Source organism: Pomacea canaliculata, linkage group LG11, assembly GCF_003073045.1.
Source record: "Pomacea canaliculata isolate SZHN2017 linkage group LG11, ASM307304v1, whole genome shotgun sequence".
Lineage (NCBI taxonomy): Eukaryota > Metazoa > Mollusca > Gastropoda > Architaenioglossa > Ampullariidae > Pomacea > Pomacea canaliculata.
Window position 1 is genome coordinate 19,376,771 of NC_037600.1, and position 22,427 is coordinate 19,399,197.

At 40.6% G+C, this 22,427-nt stretch overlaps 1 protein-coding gene across 11 annotated transcripts in view; it reads right to left on the minus strand.

Moving 5' to 3' along the window:
- Positions 1 to 22,427, minus strand: part of LOC112576362 — a 67,999-nt gene that overhangs the window by 22,479 nt on the left and 23,093 nt on the right. For 6 of the 11 annotated variants that reach the window (XM_025258749.1, XM_025258751.1, XM_025258748.1 and 3 more), the window contains exons 3-14: positions 22,224 to 22,401; positions 17,148 to 17,220; positions 8,025 to 8,273; positions 5,822 to 5,996; positions 5,391 to 5,441; positions 4,370 to 4,688; positions 2,991 to 3,080; positions 2,586 to 2,732; positions 2,026 to 2,160; positions 1,650 to 1,782; positions 1,302 to 1,372; positions 940 to 1,129 (exon numbers count right to left, since the gene is read on the minus strand). In XM_025258749.1, the coding sequence (XP_025114534.1) occupies positions 940 to 1,129; positions 1,302 to 1,372; positions 1,650 to 1,782; positions 2,026 to 2,160; positions 2,586 to 2,732; positions 2,991 to 3,080; positions 4,370 to 4,688; positions 5,391 to 5,441; positions 5,822 to 5,996; positions 8,025 to 8,273; positions 17,148 to 17,220; positions 22,224 to 22,401 (1,811 nt within the window). Of the gene's footprint in view, positions 1 to 939; positions 1,130 to 1,301; positions 1,373 to 1,649; positions 1,783 to 2,025; positions 2,161 to 2,585; positions 2,733 to 2,990; positions 3,081 to 4,369; positions 4,689 to 5,390; positions 5,442 to 5,821; positions 5,997 to 8,024; positions 8,274 to 9,371; positions 9,607 to 17,147; positions 17,221 to 22,223; positions 22,402 to 22,427 lie in introns of those variants that run through there. The other 5 variants (XM_025258752.1, XM_025258754.1, XM_025258755.1 and 2 more) reach the window with 5 other exon arrangements.

Consider the following 22,427-nt stretch of genomic DNA (forward strand, 5'->3'; position numbering starts at 1 on the left):
GCATTCCAGTAATATTCTTCTGGATATAAAGATGTAAAGCAAGACTACAACCATGGCTTTAGCACCCTCACTGAAGCATATTGTACCCCTGGGTGGTTCATTTCATATCACCACACAAATATTTAATAAGCTGTGTATGGAATGTCTGCATGAATGTATGTGTATATGAATGTATTTCTATGAAATTCAGAACCAGCATTAAGAGGCAACATTAAATAGGCCGCGAGGCCTAGAGTGCCCTAGACAATGATAATCCATAGCCCCTACTATGAATCATTTTAACGAAGGATTACATTTACATTATCTTTAGTTTATACAGCTGGGATACAGTTTGGCCAAGTTTGTTGTGATACATAAATGGATTGGTCCAATGCGGCAATAATGGCAAAATGGGAAAGTAGTAACACCGGTTAAAAGGGTTGTAATTCTTTTAATTTCTCTACGGTCGCAAACGACATTCTCTCCCTTAGCTGTTTGTTCGGGGTGGGGGTGGGGGTCTCTATCTTTTGGCACTGAGAGGTGGTACTGGAGAATAAAAATTATGCAGTGGGTATCAAATGAACACGACAATCATGTCTCACTGACTGCATTGTGTATTGCAGTGTATTCTTCGCTCCCTAAGCAGGAATGGAGGTGTTTGAAATGAGTGTGAAACGTGTCGTTGCCTTCTCTTGAGTATACGTAGCAAATGACACCATTTTATAAATCGCAATGATATTTATTTTATTTCCAGATTGTTCTTACATCATTTACATGTGGAGGTAACGCAGAGCTAAGGAAAAGGAAAATAAATCAATGTAATCTGTTTGTAAACGATCTTCGGCGACAGATCTTTAACCACCTTTCTATATCATTACATGCCAAAGCTGAGATGTACTTTCTCTGACTTGCTTCATGAGATGTCATACACCACACAAAGTGGCGTGTGTGGAAACCTACGTTTTTCATGATGCACTTGGCGTTGGTCCTGAGGTAGTTGTGCCAACGGTGATAGTGCTGCTCGTGGGCCGACGCCTGGGTCAGGTAGTGTTGCGTCAACTCTTGGCACAGGTAGTGCAGCAGCAAACCCGAGTCCTGGAATTGGTGCTTGAAGCCATAGTAGTCCACGTGAACCTCACCTGCTGCTAGGCTGTACAAAACAACAACAATGACAAGGGGTTTATTTTGTTAGGCTAGCCTGGTCTTTTGTGACAGACAGACAGACAGACAGACAGACAGACAGACAGACCGACAGACCGACAGACCGACAGACCGACAGACAGACAGACAGTCAGTCAGACAGTCAGTCAGTCAGTACTTACTTTTCGTACGTTGGAAGACTTGGGTTGATTTTCCTAGCTTCCTCTAGAAGAGCTCGAACTTTGTTCTTGTGCTGTCAACATGAACGCGTTCTATAAATCTATTCTTAAGTTAAAGCTTAACTTTTTAATGTTTCCATGAACAAACTGCAGTAAAATAATTGAAAGTTAAGAAGAAATACATGAATTTCTTCTTAATAAAGATATATTATATAACACTAATGTTTAATTTTAATTGTATTTGATAGTATTTTTCTTTATTTTCCCATTTAAAATATCTTACTTTTACCTCGCTCGCTCGCACACACACACACACAGAGAGAACAAACATCTGAAACAAATAGGACTGACCCTGTCTCCCCCATATAGAGAGAGTTCGGCATCGTCCATGGTGTCTGACCCAGTGAAGCGGATGCTGGACTGAATCAGCGAAACGTACTGCAGTTTCCAGAGCTCTATGGTCCCCTCTAGCTCTGACAAGTTTCTGTATTGTAATACGGACTTTATACAACACATGGCATACATCTGCTATCACATTGCTGCGTGTCACTATCACCCCTACCCCTCATTAATTGTATTGAATATTGTCTCGCACACAGGTGATGTATTATTACTGAGGTGATTCATATCACAAAAGGGAAAGTTGCTAGACACTACTTGTACATCTTTTAAAGCTTAATGCAAGGAGGTATAACGTTAACTAGAATATAGAAGACGAATCACTGACCCATCCTGCTCTTTGATCTTCGTCTGCTCTTGTGAGCGAAGACGAGCCAGGCGCCTCACTTCCTCGTTCAGGAACCGGTTTTGGTTCTGAAGTATGCGAACCCTTTCCTGTTGCTCTTTGGAAGTTTGTAATGACCTGAAACATTGATCCGGAGAACGCTCATAACAACACACAGAATACGAGAATTATTGTACACTCGCGTAGATACGAACGAACACATAAACAACAGAGTTATACCTCCGTCTATAAACATTTGTATCACTGGTCACATACAAGTAGTCAACAAGTCAGACATCGCAAACATGCACACAATCATCGCATAGCTATTGAAACTGAAGAAAACCTCGAAATATTAAATGAACTGTCGTGTTTTATCGTCTCGACAGTGTAAAGCAAACGATTAAATGTCACTTAGTGTTTATAACAAAATACACTTAAAACAATGAAACAAGAAGAAAGAATATTTATGTCCCATAAAACATGGCTCGAATGTATACGAATGTGTGGGCATGTATGACGACACAGTGAAAAATACTGAGAAACTCCGGAAGACAAGTTACCGTTTCTTGCTGTCGTAGCCTATGTCGGCCCCACCCAGCTTCCCCAACTTCTCGTCAAGGTCAAGAATGATCTCGTCCTTTTGTTTTAAAATTTCCTGGAAGCAGGTCTGCCTGTTCATCACCTTGGCCAGTTCACATTTGGACGTTCTATTAAAAAAAACCCCAAGGCTTAACATGACTATAGTAAAGCCTTGCAATATCCATAATATGTTCACTTTATTATAAATTGAATGTAGTAAAATGTAGTTCGAGGTAGGTTAATTTCTCAAAAATTCTATGATATACTTCTCTTTCTAGTCTAGCACAAGACTTCATGGAAATGTAGCGATTTTCTAATGCATACCTAAGCAAAGATGCTAAAAAATATCTTATTATTTTCTATTGACTCCTTTCGACAATACTCACATTAGCTCAGCTTCAAGTTCGTGAACTCTAGCCACAAGATCTGTATTATCTCCTTTATCGATAGCTGAGTCACTGGAGGCAGACAAAGAGCTGCAATAGCAAACTTGATAATATCATATCAACTTTATGTCTTTTAATAATTTCAGTTTCGGTTTATGAGACTTATAAAGCGCACTGATCCCATGGAAACAGTCCGAGGAACTGGGGAGTGTTTAATAGAGAGTTTAATAAGGTGAGCTTTCATTAGGCGCTTGAAACAACAGAGAGATGCAGATTGGCAAAGGAAGTGCTCCAAGAAGAGGGGACCAGCGCACGCAAAGGCTCGCTCGCTAGCAGAGCGAAGTATTGTTGGGTGAATGTGGAGTCGGAGTGTCAGCCGCTGAATGGGCGGAACAAAGTCTGGAGGGCAAAGCAGGAAGAAATGTAATCAGGAGCCCAGTGGGAGACATTTTATAACAAAGACAGTCCATTTTGTTTTGTAAGTGATACGGTCGGTCACAGCCAATACAGGAGGCGAAGAAGGGGCATGACGTTATCAGTCTTATGCCCCGGGGCACCACTCGGGGCACCATCGTTTTGAACGAGTTGAAGGATGAGGGGTGTGACAACAGGGAAGCCATCAAAAAGAGAGTCGCAGTAATACAACTAAACTGAATGTGACATTAGTTCACAAATTAATGAAAGCATAAACTCAAGCATGGACACAAATATTTAGTAATATAAAGCTGATAACTTCCTTATCTATATGATAGTTTAAAAAATTGTATTTATGCTTTGTTTGCTTGATGTTGTGAAAATATTGGAAAGGCCTGCTTAATTTTGACTTTTTAATCAAGCCACGCACTACAACTTAAGAATGCAAACTAAGCCATTTATTTTATGTCCGAGAAATAATAAAATAATCAACAATCTGTAATTTGATATTTTGTAGAACGAGACGTTTTGAAAAAAACCTATGAAGCATCATCAGGCTTAGCCGAAAGAACTGGTCGACTGTTGCGACCTCTTTTTCGAATCATAACACTTTCATTTGTTGGTGTTTGAAACTTAATTGAAGAAAAAGTTTGCAGTTCGAAATTAATTACGTGTTAAGTTGTGTTTGCAAGCATTTGGACAATATTTGCAGTGATCATTGACATGATTCAGATATCGCACACACAGTAATCATCCAACATAAAAACAGGAAACGGTCAGGCCCAGAATGGGTGAAGATCATATACACGCATAATTCTCAAAAAGGAACCAGAACAGACTAAGCATTTAAAATGAGAAATCCGGTTCCTCATAGCTGTTAATCATCCGCAAAGTATTATCACTACCAGGCAGATGGACATCATCAGCGTTACACAATCACTTCCTTAATTCCTTCCACTCCCTACCTGTCTCTGCTGACGTCGGCCAAGAAAGGACCGGTGCTGGTGATGTCACCAAGATGCTTGGAGCTGCATCTGCGCCTGGCTTGGTCGTCTGCCAAGAGCTCATCACTCTCCACTGTACTGGCACTGCTTGAGCTGCCGGCCACGCGCGATGACGTCACCGCAGGGCCAGCGTTGAAGTTGATGTTGTTGCCGTGGCTGCTGTTCAAGTTGTGATAGCCGCTGTTGTGCTGCCGCTGGTGTTGCCGCTGAAGCAACTCGGAGCCCTCCATGCTGATGGACAGTTGTCGGCTGAACGGATGGAAGCTGCTGCCTTGGGCTTCTGAACACATGAATACAAGCATGCACACACGCGCATTCCCACATGCATACACAACACAACACACACACGCGCGCACAGACTGCATTAAGTAAAATACTTAAATACATATATATAATTCATCAATTAAAATACTTAAAATACATTCTATGAAAATGCTGAAAAGCAGAATTCAAAACAGTAGATGTAAGAGTGAAATAGTCTTTTATGTACAATACTGTACAAAAAACTGAGGTGAAATATGATGTCCTCATAAAAGAAAAAAAGATTATATTGCGAGGTATTATAAAATGGGTTAAACGCTTGGAAAGTGAGAATCTGGGTAACAGGAGGAGCAAGGTAAAATTTTCGAGATATTAAAAATAGCTAGATTCTCTCTATAACTATCTATATATATGTGTGTGTGCAGGAAACTCAAGAAAACGTCTGCCCACATTACTGACTGCCAACATACCAAAATGTACCCAGTATAACAAATAATCAGTAACAAATTAAAAATTTGAAAAAGAAAGAACATGCCAAAATTATAAATAAATAAAACACAAACAACGCAAATCAAAAATATCAAAAAAGACTTTAAACTTAATAAATAACGCAAGACTTTAACAAAAAAAAAAAAAGAGAGGCAAACTATTAAACCGCATAAAAAGCAAACCAATGTGTTTATTGACCGTGGGATGCTCCCCTTTATCTGAAATATAATACCTTCGAAAACTGGAGGAAGCGATCGTGAACGATCGGTCTTTTCCAACGAACCTTCGAGCAGATCAAAGTGGCAGTCATTATTCTTCATCTTCATAAACGATTTCCGCATCTTTTTCACTGTTTCCTTATTTTCTACTAGGTACTACTTTATTGTGTGAGGTATTTGTCGATGTATAAATCCGAACGTGCGCTTTCATGACTGTGCGTTAATGTCTGAATAGATGCATAAAAATTGCGCGTAACCAGCTTTTTACTAAGAAGAAAAACTCCCTAGACATCAATGTCCACCTGCTAATGTACAAAGGGCGTGTTGGCCGTGCATAGTGTCCGTGTCTGAGAAACAACATCGAACAGCAAAATTAAGACAAGGCTACAATTAATGCCAACAGCTCTTCCTGCGGTAATCTTAAGTCAATTAACCCGTCCTTCACCTTCTCGCCTGCCTGACCGGCCATTGTCGAAAGTCTCCCCAAGCCGCATCATCTGGTGGCGTCGGACCTGTGCAGCGAGGCTGCCGTCGGCGATGTGCTGAGGGTTCTGAAGGGATTTGGTGGCGCACAGCGTTCTGTGACCACCCTCCCGCACCACCGACACGTCAGACGAGCTCTACAACCACAAGCAAACAGACGTTAGCGAGGACAGGGAAACAAGCCAGCTACTTTACAAACAGTTTGTGTAGAGAGCAGTCAGAGTTATTTTCATTTGCCTTCATTCCGTGTATAGATTATCAATAATTATAGTTTGATAACATTAATTTGAAAACAGTAATCGTTAGTATCTATTCAACGACTAATTTCAATGCATTAAAAACAGTGTATGTATCAAAAAATTACTTTGTTTCCATCACAATTAAGAACTTTCAAAATTGATACCATGCATACGCCCATTACAATATTATTATTATACAAGTATTTATATAACAAATGCGCTTAATGTGTGAGCAAGAGGCATTCTACATGCAATAAAAATATTATTGCATCTTTAGTATATAAATAAAGCAATGATACTGCACTTTTAAAATGTACCATGTGTTCAAAACACATTTAAAGAGACTTTCGTACAAATAAGATATAATGAATAGACAACTACAGATAAACAAATACAATAAAAATACTTAGTACATCATTATGAAGTCAGTTTATTAAAATAAGCAGCATGATTAGCCACACCATAGTGTTTCCGATAAGCTGTTCAAAACATCTTTCTTTCGTTTGCTTTTAAGCTCTGTTAACAAATAATATGTCACATAAAGGGTATACCAAGACAGTAAATTGACAACATCGCATCGTGCTAGCGCAGTTAGACAAATAAACAAATTAATGAGTCAATAAATACTGCTATGGATTAGCGCTGGTCTAGAGTGTTAATCTGTGTCACTCACTTACCAGAGTCAATTAACAAAGTCCTCCACCTCATCATCACTACGTCTGTCATTCATACGTAGCACTGACTGCCATCGTTATTTGTCTTTACAACAAAACTAATTAGTCGAAATGGTCACATAACTATTTCACGAACTGAGATGAAAATACAAAAACATTCAGAAGGGTAAGATCACAGTTTCTTGAAGGCCCTAACACCAATACAGAAATGGAAACGGTAAAATACCTTCAACTAAGCGCAGAATACAAGCCTTCTAGCAACACTGAACAAAACCTATTGCAGATGGCAGCCTATTCTCGAGGCACTCTAGTGCAGCTTGTGAGAAAAAAGAGCAAAAACTATTTTGAAATAACTTTTTCAAGGTAATTGGCCATTATAATTAACAAGCAAGAGAAAGTTTTCCACAAATCTAACTTCAAAACTCTTATCTAAACTGAGACTAAGTAGGGACAAATATAGAAAAATGCAGCGTATGCAAACAACTTAGTTGGGGCACACGAAAATGCATTCTGAACATCGTACTGGTGTGCATAATGTGCATAATAGAAGTGCAGAAACAAGACTGTTACGCTTAAAAGTGAGGTTAATAAATGGTGAATAAGATAAATCAGTAACAGAATCAACACAACAGCAGTTAACGAACGCACTTCAGAATAGGAAAGCAAGACAGGTGTTGTAGTTAGACTCATTAAAAATAATCCTGAAACAATTTCCTGGAACAATTCGCCAATAAAAAGTAAGGAACTTTGAATATTTCTCTTATACTTCAAAAATAATTGATCTTAGAAAACGTCTTCGCTTGTCCTATGTACTTTCGACTATATCATATTCATCTTTCCTACCTGTACACATCAAAGTATGCGGGAGAAGGAGTGGGAGAAGGAAACAAAAATATAAAAAGGTAAGAAATGAGTACAGGGGATGTTAATGTACATATTTTTAATATATGGTCAGTGCTATACACGTGATTCCCTGAAATTGTATACTGTTGTGGGCAATTTACCAATAAATGGGTTCCCGCACACATCGGTGGGTATAATAATCGTATGCCATAAAAATAACTTTTCTTGGCCCTAATACTATCGTATCGATTACCGCTTGCTTTCCATGGTGCCAAGCACGATTAGCTCTAAGCACACTTTGCAAGGATCAAGCTCTGGAGTATGGAGGAGAAGACGTCAAAAAACAGGGAGGAGGTCAGTGAAAAAAGAGAGGGGTGCTCGTGGTCAGTTAGCGCATGTCTTTGGATACCGTTGAGTTGTGGCGATGACGATTTGCAGGCTGGTTAGGGGCGCTTGTAACCAAGCCCCTGGAATCCAAACAAGGCTGGCTGATTTTTCTGTTCGTGTCATGGTGCCAAGTCTGCGAGCCTACCCTTTCTCTGGTCTCCTCTTCCGCTACAATGCCGTAATGAGCTGCCGTGTCGTGGTCTTGGTCCTCGGCCGTGCCGTCAGCATGGCGCTCACGAGTCTCGTACTTGGCGAATAGGTCCCGCTTGGCCTGCACGAAGCAAGGGAGGTTAGTGGTTACAGGCGCGGAGATAAGCTCCTGTTAATTTGTTACAGGGGATCATTACCTGGACATTCTGAGAGCTTGGCAGGCGAGTTTATTTGTTACAGTAGCACTGGGAATTCCCAGAGGCAGTAGTCATAAAGCGAGGTTAAGTCGTTGCCATGGGCAATATAGAGAACTCAAAGGGAACTTTCTTGTCTTAGCAGATATAAGGCGGCGTCCAGACTACGCCAATGTTGCTTTACTCCAAGAACCATAGTTATAAAACAGTGGCAAAGATGCCCGGGCATTAAGTAACATAAAGCAATAGCGGCAGGATCTGGACACCGTGGATCTTGATTCTTCCATTTTGCCAGGGAAGGGGAGGTGACTTACCCTCAGTTTGAAAGTACGGCCACAGAGAGTTTGCTTTAAAAAATCTGTTGTGTTAATTTCTTACTCTATAGTCTCATTACATGAGGATTTTTTTACGACTAATAGCTTGTTAAGTGACTTCTTTTGTTACTAAAGGTGAACTTGAATAAATAACTCGCTACGGAACGAAGAGTTCATTTTCCCCGATGAACGCGCTAGCTTGTCGGCTAATTTCATTTGTCCCATGATTGTTGCCACTCTCTGTCCTTTAAAAAGCAGCCAATATGTTCTTCACATCACAAGCAAACATTGTGTTAATTTTGATTATTTAATAAGTGAGGATTAACATTCAATTTTTTTAATTGTAATCAATTATTTTTTAGATATAATTTAAGTCAGAGTTATATAAACGGTCTGAAAATCAAGTACTGTACGCATGGTTGTATTTGTATCAGCGGTTGGAGAATGGATCCGACAATGGCCACCAAGCGTTCTACACACATTCAGGGATCACGCATGCCCATGCACACGCACACACACACACACACATACGGCCACATATTCGCACGCGCACATCTTTCTGCAATCACACACGCATACAATGCACACGTGTCAGTCCCACTGTCACCCGTAGACTGTAACAAAAGTCTTTGGCATGATTGTCGTTTATAGTCTGTAACAAAACTCGCTGACATGGCTGGTATACGATATGCAGTGGCAGAAGTTTCGTACTCGCCGCTGACGAGACCTTACGAGGCCGGGAACCGCAGGAAGGCTTTAGATCAGTCGATAGCCCGTAACACAGTCCGTATCTCAGCTGCCGCTCTAACAATATTTGCGACGTACTCCCATCAGTAAACGTGCCGAGGGTGCAGCACACCTGGTGCTGATGATACAACGAGATACAGTAGGTGGCACGAGAAGTTTGCAAAACACTGCACAAAATCCAGCAAATGTGGAAAGCAGTTACTTTTTTTTTTAACTGTCACCACGCGATTCATGAATGCTACTTATTGAAAACTCGACCTTGTGTTTTAAGCCAGACCTCTTTGGCATATATCTAAACTTAATCAACATCAGTATCATAAACTCACAGAAAACCAGAACAAACCCCGAGGCATTAATTTAGACGGAACCAGAGTGAATGCAAATCCGTTATATTCGCAAACGTGCTTGTGCATTCACTGCAATCCCCACCATCGATTCCCCCATCATGCCCAAATATCCTTCGACATACACGCACATTCTTCTGATCTCCCCCTCTTCCTTATAGAAGCACGCATAGACAAAAGAGAATGATGAAACTCACGAATCATGGGTCATCTGGACGTTGACTGGCCAACGGCAAATGCGCGCAGACAAAATATAAGAGTGAAAAGCAAGACTCCTGTCATCTGGTCCAACGCCACGCGAACAGATGTCAGAGCGAGTTCACTGATCTCTTTAGAGCACTCAAAACTATGCCAAAACAAAAAAGGTTTTACCCGAACTCACAGCTTACGTGGTCAACATCTGGACATTTCATCGCTCTAGCAAGTGTAGCCTACCTCTGAGTCAGTCTACGCAGTTTCCATGCACCTGGAATCCTTGCATCCCATGCATCACAAACCCTTGACACATACGGTCACAGCCCTCCAGAATGTGAACAAATGTCGGCCGGGTTGTTCGATGCACAGGGCTACCTTAATGGGTGAGTGTATGTAGGAGCACAGGCTGGAGCAGAAGGTGCGCTGATAAAATACTTTTCAGCTCTTTCTCTTGCTCTGTGTGTGTGTGTGTATGAGAGAGAGAGAGAAAGTATAATTTTAGTAATTTAGTTAAAGATAAAATCTCACTAGTCATTATGGAGAATTTTTAATGGTTCGTCTACTTACGATGGCGGACGACAATGTGCGCGCTATTTTTATTTTGTGGTGATGTTCACTTTGCAAAGTATCTATAAAAACCAGGCTATTAAGAAAAACTTGCGTTTTGTGTTCAAATCCTGTCCTCAATTCACACGTGATCATTGAACAAAACTGGTTTGAAAATTCGGAGTTTGAGAATATTATCATGGCCTCTTTTTCTAAAGATCACAATACCTTACATCTATGCTACTCAGACTTATCTGACTTTTTTTTCCAGCTTTTGTAGACCTTTAATTCAACATCAGTCATTTGCTGGGTCTCTTTCAAACTGGCGGACCGTTTCAAAGCTTCTAGAAATGATACCGCCCCTGTATTAAAACAAAATACTTCTAAGACTGATTACCAGCTTCACCCGAAGGACTTCTGATTACAATAACTTATCGTTCTCATCGGTTGACCGGCGGCCATAGTTATGAAACGGCGGCAAATAGCCCTAGGGCAAATGATCCAGGCGGAGTCAGGACTCTGGGGAGACAGTATCTGTTATAAACGAAGAGGAGTGAGAAAAAAATGCCGAATAACAAAACAGTTCAAGGACTAAAGAAGCCCTCTCGCTACTTTTACATTTGAATTCCCTAGACTCCTTTTCATGCGCATTTGTGAAGAAATGACGAATCTTTAAAAAGAAATAGTTATCAAGAAGCAGGAAAGAAGGATAGTTAAGTGATCTTGCATCCGAGAAGAGACAAGGCTGCTGTCCAATTTATAAAAAAGCAGCAAATTAAGAGTGTCTGGCGGGAAATAATCATAGAGAAAAGTAAATCCATGAGGAATAATGAAGCGAGCCGCCGCATATATGAAGTCTAAATAGAATAGAACGGTCTGTTAAAAATGGCATCCAAAACAAGATCCGCCAGGCTACTGGAAACCATGACGCAATTTGAAGACATTATAATCGGAGAAAATAGTTCACTTATATACGTCATTCTAACAAACAAACAAACAAAGAAAGAAACAAACAAACACCTACTAATTCATAATGTGCATAGTGCCCTTTTTGGTTATTTATGTTCATAGATACTTTAGGTTCACGTTGTTTAAATCAAAATAGTTGCAGCAAATATATAAGTGATTTAAGAATGGCTACATTGTCATTTTGTCTATAACACTGAGCATTTATATTTTGGCAACCTGCTAGTGTTGTTTTTAAGTGAGTAATACCCCATAGAGCAAGACAGAGTAATAATAGAAGAATTAATAAATGTATGTGTAAATAAAAATATGAGGTTAAGTTTAAAAGAAATTTATTAAAAATTATTTCTCGTAGAAAATTGATACTACTCCTTAATTGCTATTTGTTTGAAATTTCAAAATAAGTGACTTTTAAATGTTGAAATGTAGAGTTTGTGACTGTCTATTTTAATAGCAAATGATCGTAATTTAGATGAAATTACATTTTCATAATATTAACAGCTTGAGAAACGTTTGCAAGTAGCTGCAATAACATGACATATATATAGTTTTACAAAGCGCAGAATCAAATGGTGGGTAGCATCAGAGCAGCCATGAAATGGTGGGTTGTGATAAACTTCAGCTGAGAAACTTAAACTATTAAACTAAAATAGAGTTTGGGATTTTGACTCATGATGAATTATAGACACGCTGATTGTACTTTGTTGTACATGCTATGTTGTTCCTTATGAAGGAATATTTCACTGATCTAATAATTTTGTTACATTTTCCATTGTCTTCTCTCATTCCTTTCTCTATCTGCGTTGAGCTCCTCGTGTGTTATTTATAGTTTTCTTGTCCAGTATCTTTCTTACGCACCGTGGTATGGCTTCTTTGGATGCCATGATGATTCTGTTGTGAAGATGTTTTACAACACTGTTAATGTTTCTTCCTTCCACTGTGTCCCAATAAATAAGGTGTTCCCTTTGTGTCATTTCAGTGGCAATCAATTTCAGCTTATATTATGGTGCCCACGTCTGATAGATGCGCCAAAAAGTTTCATTCCAAAAAAGTATAATAGACCAAATAACTTTAAACTACTGATGCTGATGTCAGCAAAATAATATTGTGTAACCTAGCAAAGATTTTATATATGAGAAAAGAAATTCTGTTCTAGAAATACTTTTCTACGATAAAACATTATTTTTATCCCGTGTGTACACATCTGCAATATGCTGCTTACCAATCTGAATGTTTCCTGAAGCCTGATGGCTCTAGTACGGCTTACCATCCGGCTGTCCGTCAGCTGTCGGCCTTCTACATTAGTCAAGGGTTAGCGTCGATCAATAGACTGAATTAGGCGCCATTACCAACAGAAGAGAATTAGTTCTGAAAGCTTGTGTATGCATCTCATAACTCGACATCGATTGTATTGACTGTTTTGCCGTGACTTCCAGCGCTTTCTTCCTGACATTGGCCAAGGCAACTGACAGATACAAAAAGTAATAACGGTTCATGGATCATTTGAATAAAAGTAATGGTAAGGGTCATCCCCTAACCTTTTCAGGTCGTTGGTGGAGGGGGGAGGGGGTGTTAGAGACCTCACTTTCTCGGGGCCAGCTTTACTTGAGGAAGGTGCCCATCTTCTCTCCCTCGCCGCCTTACCTTCCCCAACCCTTCTATAATTATAATCAGGTATCCGTTAGTTATCCACCAGCTGGGTCGACTGGGGGTGGGGGGAATTTGCAGCGCTAATCGGGGGTTAAACCAGCGCGCTCTTCGTTCTCTAGTGCTCTAACCACTCGGCAGGAGGGAAACGCAAACTTAATACATGTAAACACAGCGAAAAAAAGGCGCACCACGCGCTGTAAACTTTTATGTGAACTGATTTTGTAATAAACAGATGCCAAGTTCGCGTATTTCCAAGCGTGCACAACAGAGTGGGGGGGGGGAATGTTTTTACGCATGAATCCGTTAGGCGAAGTCTCTTCTCCTCTCACACGGTCTCTCCTCTTCTTTCCTTTCATGTGTGTTCATGTATATTCTTAGTGAATGAAGGCAATAAATTATTGTTAAAAATATTGTTATTCCTTTTCAAATGACGGTTCTCGCTGTAAAAGCTACGCATAAATGGAGGTAATATTTAGTAAATAAAACCCCTGTCACATAACAACTTACATTGTATATGGAAAGAGAAAATCACAATGGACGATACACACATCTATTCAACCGGTAGGTTTTATGACCGGAAGCGTTGTGATACACTCTAGGACTGTAAGTGAAGAAAGAATGGACGTTTTTTGAGGTTTAAGTTTATTGTAGGACTGAGAGCAAAGCGTAGACACAGACAGGTTGGTAAGTTATATTATGATAATAGTAGAATGTGTAGACTGCCTATGTGGACTACCAACTACTATGTGGAGACTGTGCACGATGCACGAATGACTAGCTGCAAGTTGTGTGCCCCACCCTCTACACCAGTGCAATAACGTCACCTTGTGAATCATGGCTGATAAGCAGGAGGGGCTGGCGGTGTTGTGCCTACGTCACCTGTCCTGGCGTGTCACCTAACCGTGTCTTGATGGCAGGACGACGGACGTGTGGGCGGTGAGCGTGACTTCAGCGTGGACCAAGTCATGCGCGTCGAGATTTAAAAAAAAAAAAAATAAAGAGGTGCGGGCTCAAGTCTCAAACCCCGCTGTCCTCATCTCAACTACAGACTACATTCGGCCTCTACGCGCCCGTGTGTGTGTGTGTACAGGGTGGTGGGTGGTGGGTGGTGGGTGGAGATTGGGTGGGGGCGATGTTATTTATACGGCTTCGGGTGAGCCATTTATGACTATGATGTGGAAAAGGCATGATAGCACATTGACCTAGCTAGGCAGTAGAAATTTAACTAGTTTATAAGCAACATTGAGGTTGTTTTTTTTTTTAACACGACAGAGTGCTTTTACGCTATATGACTAAATAGGCTGCACTGTAGCCGAAACACCAACCTTAATAAAGCCAGTGGCAAGTCACAACAAAACAGAAGTCCGTGGCTGGTTTTTATTCTCGATGTTTACTTGACAGCTGGTGTATGATTGTGCAGCTAAATGAGGAACATGTCCAGGGCTGCCGAGAGCCAGCACGAGCAGACGAGTAAGTCACTTGCATGGGTCTCTTGCATTAAATTGTCATCGTAAATCAGGTTTTGCCAAATAGTTGTGTTATTTCGAATACGTCGATTTCCATTATCTATGTTAAATAACGCGATATCGACAATGAACTGAACAAGAGGTTAAGTGCGCACAACATAGGCTCAACTTCACTATATACATTGCAGATATTCCTCGCTCAGCAAAACCAAATGGAAAGAAAACAACCCCTTCTGCCGAGAGGGTGACTAAATGGATTTCTTCGTTTCTTAGTCCCCTGTTAAGAACTCGCACTATTAAACCAAGGTTTAAAACTGCCACAATCATCCATCCTCCCTCAAAAATTAAAATAACAAACGAGTGAAACGCCACAAGCAAAGGTCCTTGATATTCTTTTTTCTTTCTTTAGGTAATGTAGAAAATCAGTACCAGGGTCGGTAGTGGATTATTATGCAAGACAGGTGAAGGAAATGTGAAATCTCACCCCTACAAAAGTGGGTTTGTTCGGGTACGTGTATTTAAATTAAAGCTTAAAATTGTCTTTTCTTGAGCTTTCCTTTGCAAAGAGAGTTACTACATACAGTATTCGTAATGTTTAAATTGTTCATCATGTCCCTTCCAAGAACGCAGCGCCCTAACAACACAGAATGCCCAAAATACATGGGTCCCTTGTCAAAGGACATAGGTCTCATATACTTTCTATGGGACCCATATGCATTCTGTACTGCTAGACTGCTAGAGCGTATACAGGCCAATTTGTATGTTAGTGATGACTGTAGTAAATTTATAGTTATATTTCTGCGCATGTACACACCAAGTTTGATGAGAATGCATGGGTCTGATGTCTGAGACTGGCCCCGACAGAAGCCAGATCATCAGCATTCTGTATAGCTAAATGCATCAAGTGTGTAACGCTCTTTGACAGGATTATGTGGGACCATTGATTATATAAACCACAGAAATGGCTTTAAAATTTTATTATGAGTAAGAGGCATGACACTGTGGCTATAAGCTCAGACTAGTCCTCCCCGGTGCAGCAACATAATAGTTGCCAATTTTTAAGAAAAGAAAAACTTTTTTTTTATAAACCCCTCTGCAGTGCTAGGGTCGACCCCACTCCCTCGACGAGCCCCTGTTCTCAAAGTGGTCCATGTGTCAGTCCCACGCTTTCCTCAACCCTCTTTTTGTATACACTTTTAACTCACTATGTCTGTCCAACTGGAATTTTGTAATAAATATAAAAATGTGACGGGTACTCTTTCAATGTTTCTTAAAGTGCCCCTAAGCGTGGGTATAGCACAATGTTCTCTTGAAACTCGACCTCATCGAGTTTAATGCCGTGATTATTCCCCTAAACATTCTTAAATTTAAAGAAATTTTTTTAATGACAAAAAAGTGCACAATGTTTGGGTATCATTTACAACTGTGTGCCTGGGTACATCCCCCTCCCCACCGTGTTCCTCCGTCTCGTCAGGCCTTAACATGGCTTATCGATTGCTACGAAGAGCAAAAATCCCTGACCGAAAGCATCTGTCATCAACCAGTTAAATAAATTGAAAAACCTCCCACAATTCATATATTATGTCCATGCACTAAAATGTACGAGGTAAAATACATTCTAAACATCAATCAGCGTTATGAAGCGCAAAAAGAAATTTTAACAAAAAGACAACAGCCACGCATTCAGTTTCGCTATTACACGACTGCTGAAGTAGCGACCTCCAACTTCTACTCCAGTTGTAGAAATGCAACAGCTTTATTCTACTGCCAATAGCAGCATAGACAACGATAAAACACAGATATATTGTGAAGAGGTGTGTAAACGGTTCAACACAGATATGTTGTGAACAGGTGTGCAAACAGTTCAACACAGATCTAGTGAACAGGTGTGTAAACGATTCAACACAGATCTGTTGTGAAAAGTGAATGTGGACAGCTTCGATTCTGTAAATATTTATTGCGTGTGGGACAGATCCATTTTAATAAACTCTGTTCCCATACTGCCGTTCGTAAAGTATTCATCTGATATGATGATCAAACGAGCAGAAAATATCGTTTAAGCAGATAGAAAAATAGTATTTTATCTCAATGCCACCATGGTAACGGAAATAATTAACGGAATCAGAGTTCTGCAGATAAGCACAATGTTAACAAACACGTGTGACGGAATGACAGCTTCTACGACTTTATACCTCAGAGAACAACAACAAAGGCAGTCTTTATACATCAAAACAGAGAAACAAATGTTGCGTCAGCGAAGGCAATAACAAAATTTGGTTAAGTAACAACACCCCAGCCTTTCTACTCAGCAAAAAATGCAGCCTTACACGCAGGCCTGTTATTTAATAATGCCCCGCCACTGACACATTCATCCTCCTTTAAGACCAAGCATATTAGTTGCCAAGTCGGCGGTAAAACACCAATTTTGCCCTCCCCTTCTACACCAAGCACAAAGCTTCGCACCTGGTTGAAGTTGAACACTGCACAATCGCCTGCCTTAACATTTCTACATTCGTCCCCAAAATCACTGTTACAAATCAAGTAAGGCACAAGCTAATGAAGGTGTGTCTCACCTGCAGAGCCATTAGCCAGATCATCATCGACTCATGGTTTTCAGCTGTTAAGTAGGCCTCTTTGCCGTCCACGCTGAAACAAACAATGAATAGATAATTTGCTAGATGCAGTAAGGATGTCAAAGGTTGGAAAGTCAAGTAAGTAGTTGGTGAAGTAGTCACTTTTTAAAATTAACTGGACTCGTGAACAAACTACAAGTACACTTTACGCAGTTGGGTCTTTTTTGTAATGTTTTGTCTTTTTTGATAAAGTATAAGAAATGAATATTTATTGTGAATTATGAGGCGATAAATCGAAGGTATGAGGAAAAAATAAAACAAAAACAGCGTGAGTATTATTGACAAATCTTTCGGCAAAAACCCACTAAGCATTTTAACAGATTTATGTAAAAGAAAACACATCTATTACCGAGCTGCTAACTCTTCTATCTTCTCCCCCTCCCCTACACACACACACACAAATTCATTTTGGGTTTTCTGATCAGTGATCAGTGATCTGTACATTAAATCTTCTGTCTCATTGATGTTGTATGTTGCTTGCATTTCTGAATTGTGTAACTTACTCTACATACAGGAGCGATTGTTTTAGAGCGCCAAGAGAGTATGTGTCTGGACTAGTTTATTATGCATTCTCCTTTTACCAATGTAGAAATATTTAGCAAAGCCCAAAGGAAAATCTCTGGATTGGCTTTATCAGCATTATTTTCTGTTGCTGGTAAAGAAAAACAGACATAGCAGAAGCCCCATGTGTCTGCAAGATGTCAATTAAGAAGCAAAGCAAGCTACGTGTCGCATTCAGACTGCAAACACATTGCAATCATCCAAGAACACACGAATGTAAACCAACATGTGGGAATACCTTACTACTATCACAAACTAAACTGCAGATGGAAGAGCAGATAAAATCTGTTTGTTTATGCAGACCACACGACAGCTGAAGGCTGCTGGCTGTATATGACACACCTTAAATGCGAGATTAAGTGTTCCAGGTGTAGCAAGGTCTTCTTCGCTGACATATCTGAAGCATCATGGTCTATTTCCACAACAAGTTCAACAGCAAACACTTCTCTGTCTAACTTTATTGATCAGCTCGCACTACGTCTTTCGAATGTCCCGCAGAATTCGTGGCTCAGTGGGCCCGACTTCTCGTAGCAGGAGTGAACACCCAGCTGGATGACTGAGCAAGCTCCCCCTTTTCTCTTCTACTATTCTTTTCTCTCTCTCTTCTCGGAACTTTCATCTATTCTTTTCCGACACCTACTTCCCTTTTAACCTGGTTTTTTTTAAATCTTTCCTATCTTCTTCCTACGCCGGTCTTTCTCCTCCTGTCTCCTTTTTCTAGTCTACCTTTTCCATTGGCTTCTCTTCTCTATAGCTCATTTCATGCTCCCTGCGTTTGCCGTGCAAGGTGACCCGTGTCGGAGGATAGTATCCTGGAAGTTGAAGTCCCTGATGGCTTGCGACCCATCGTACCGACACACCATTTGGCACGTACTTCTAGACGGGAAGTTGGTTTAGCTTAGACCAATCAATCAGCTGGTCATGCAAATGGTCTTGGTTTTCTAGAAGGCTGCGGCCTGGGTAAATCTCTATCTCTGAAGGCTTCTATAGCCCGGGTCGACCGTAGGTAAATACTCTGTGGTACTGCTCGGTTGCATCCCCTTGTTGGACTTCGTAGTGGGCAGGGAGCAGAAGGAACTAATCGTACATCTTTCAACTATGGCTACCAAAAAATCTAATATTGGGAGATTGAAATGTCTTCGGACAGTGAGGTTGAGGTGAAAAAGAGAGAAAGAGTGTGTGTAAGACAAAATGCTGAGGGGGCTTGGTTCCGTTTTCTTGTAGTCGTGGGAGCAGAGTCAGCCTAGCCCTTTCGCAGTAGCTAAGAGTTTTTAAAATGAATCATCTGAATTTTTTTTCTATTTAACGCCATTGCACTGGACAATTTCTGAAAATTAAAGAAGCCAACATACTTTTAGAAAAAATAAAAAAATAAAGCAAAAAAAGGAAAGACAACAGTAACAAGACATTAAGATGCAATCCTAAAAAAGAAAACCCCCAAAACACACACCTTAGAGCACAAAGCGATCAAAATGTTATGCAGGACCGCGAGAGTAAATCGATGAAAACGAGGCTACACAGCTGTGTATTCATCGCACAACACGAGACTAAGAAAGCAGTCGGAAATTATCAACCACCTGGTGCTTTCAGGAATGGAAACAGCTTGTGTTTATTATTGGGGTTTTCTTCCTTTTCCATCTTCTGCTTATTATAACTCATCTAGAAGCCAGAGCTAATAACAAAGTTGTTGACTAGAATTAAAGAAGATTGTTTACTGCTCTTTAAGCCATTTGCCTTACAGCACTCCCATTTCATTTAACTCCATCAAGAACATGTGTGATATTTTAAACTGCATATGATGTTGTCTCCGTTAAAATTGTGTAGCACGAGAAAAACAAAGGAAAAGATTAAACTGACGAGATATACATCCCACATAATGATACATGTACTCAGAACTGATATTCGTCACTACTAAGAACAATAAACAACAAATTTAGAAAACCCTATTACGCCGTCGAGACTTTTCTGTTGTACAGTGTACTTTTTATAATTAATCATTGCATCCTCATAATTAGAAATGTGCGGCATGAAGAGGAAACATCGGTGCTCTTGTAATATGTAAAATATGTGTAAGCTAGTAAATCGGGCAAGTGTGGGCAGAATATTTAATCTATTTTCATTCGTCCAAAAAGTGACAACACTTAAGAAACCGCACAGGCTTAACTTCGTAACTTCATTTTATAAATTATATAAAATTCTAATAAAATGTCTCTAATCCCAAATTTCTAAACTAATTGCAGTAGCATCTTCGTCAAGGGCGTATAATTAGCTGTTGTCTTCTCACTCTGATTTTCTTTAGACTAATATAGCAGCATATTCGCAAAAGGGTGTAGAATGAACCTCTCATGCTGATTTTCGGGGCTACAGCAGCGGGCTCGAGAAGGGCGGGGTGGTACTCTACAACCTGTGTGTAGCCTGCCACGCCGCTGACAAGAGCATGTTATCCGGGTTTTTGAATACACCATAGCGTCAATGCAATACTTTCGCAACACAGACACATAACAGGGCCACCCTTAATTATTGGGCTGCACCGGAGTTTTTGTCTGTTTTCCACACCTACGAGTTCCCATACATTTTTAAGGGCGAGTGGGCCTACACGACAAATGTTCTGCAAATACTACTGATATTCAGCCCCAATAACAGTGGCCCACTTTCTCTGCAGCACTGTCCAACCCACAAAAACAATGCCTGAAGGCATACCAATGAAGGAAAAGATGTTGGGATCCCTATGGTGTTTACAGCGCACAGCAGACTTTGTCAAGGCCTTTGGAGTTCCTGTCTGAGCGTTCGTAGAAGAAAACAACGCAACAAAACAACACAAACTAAATGCACACATGCACACATTAAAATAGCATGCAAACAAACATACGCACTCAAAGTTGTGATAAACTTTCTTTTTTGTTCAATAATGTGTAGCAACATACTACTGAATCATTGTAAATATGATTGAAAACATGACTGAGAACTTTAGGATTTGTTCTCTACACTATTACGGCCCTCAACGTCCTCTTATGTAAAGTCACAGGTGCAGTTTGCAATCGATATTCTCCCTCGGTACTGAACAAGCGGATATTCGTTTGGATTCCCTTAGGCATCAAAAAGACACCAAACCTCCTTCTCGCTATAAAGAGGGATTTATTCTGCCACCTGTGGGACATGTTTCTGGTCGCGATGACGACGGCGAGACTCAAGAGGGTATGAAAACGTAAGACAGAGAAGTCCGAGACAAATAAGTTTATGTAAAAAAATGTTTAGCAATATCCTGTTCGTTGTTTTGCATGTTTGCTCTTTATTTATATCTCGCTTCAAATCAAAGGACACGTACGAGCGCGCGCACACACACACCTTATGCCAATGAACCACCCACACAGACCTTACGTTCACAGACGCACTCATCAGTACACTCCCGCAGCCAGCCACATAACACATAACAACAGTAGGGTCGCTACATGCCGTTACTAAGCCTCTCAGCTATCTCCTATCGTTTACAGCTAATCTAGGGACACCACGCTGCTGCTACTAGCAAAAGGACAGATCACGATGTTGAGCCCTGTCAGCTACTTGGTCTCTTATGCGACCACTCTGTTCCTAAGACTGAGCTAACTTTGCAGTATATTTATCAAGCACTTAAATCTTTCATGTCCTCAAGAAAACAGAAAAAAATGTTGTCATTGATCTGAACATGAAGTGAATGAAAGGACAAGTTTGGACTTAACTCGCTCACACAAACTGAGACGCGCACCGTGCTTATAATACCACTAAAGCGGGAAGATATGTAGAGATATTAATTATAAGATATAGAGGAGGGAATTTCCAGTAGCCTCGTGGTTTGTGCTCCAGTCTTGGGAGGAGAATGTCAAAAGTTCAAGACTTTATCGAGCTGAAGACTGGATAATTCCGTCTGCCCCCACAGAAGTGGCGAGTACCTGATTTATCATGGAAGATAAATGGGGGGCGGGAAGACAGCGTTGGGCTCTGTTTTCCACATGCTCTACGGCAAATAGACACTTAACTTTCTTTACCTTTGATAATAACGGACATCTGCGTATGTACAGCATTCTCATATGTTTCTGCCTAATTGTACACTTCTCACAAACAACCGCTCTGACCCTGACCAGTAGAATGTTCGCAAAGGTGCCCCAAGAAACTTGCTGGACGGAGATGTGGCGGTGCGTTCTGCTGTTGCTATTACCACTGTCGTTTGCCTAATGTAGACAATGACAGCTGTAAATGTTACTGATTGTCATTGACGTGTCAACAGTGTCTGTGATATTTCACCTGACCGCAGAGTTTTCTCTACAGATGCGCGCCAAACCTAAGGGAGATAGAAAGACGATACGAGGAAACGACAGATGATGGGAACATGAAGGAAAGAAAAAAATTATCTCGATGAACAATAGAGAGCAATAGAGAAACGAAAAAGTCGTCTATCTGCCAATCAGATTAAAGACTCACATAATGACAAACTGGTTCTGGTTGTCAAGGTCGAGTGTGATGGCGGCTCCGCGAAGCTCGATGCTGCCCAGCGGAGGTTTGCAACGGGCGTCGTCCTCGGACTTGTGGTACACCACCTGACACTTGTTCTCGTCCAGCACGCACCACAGCTTCTTTTTCGCCTTCAGCCTGCTTAATGCTGTTGTACATCCAGAAGCAAAATCG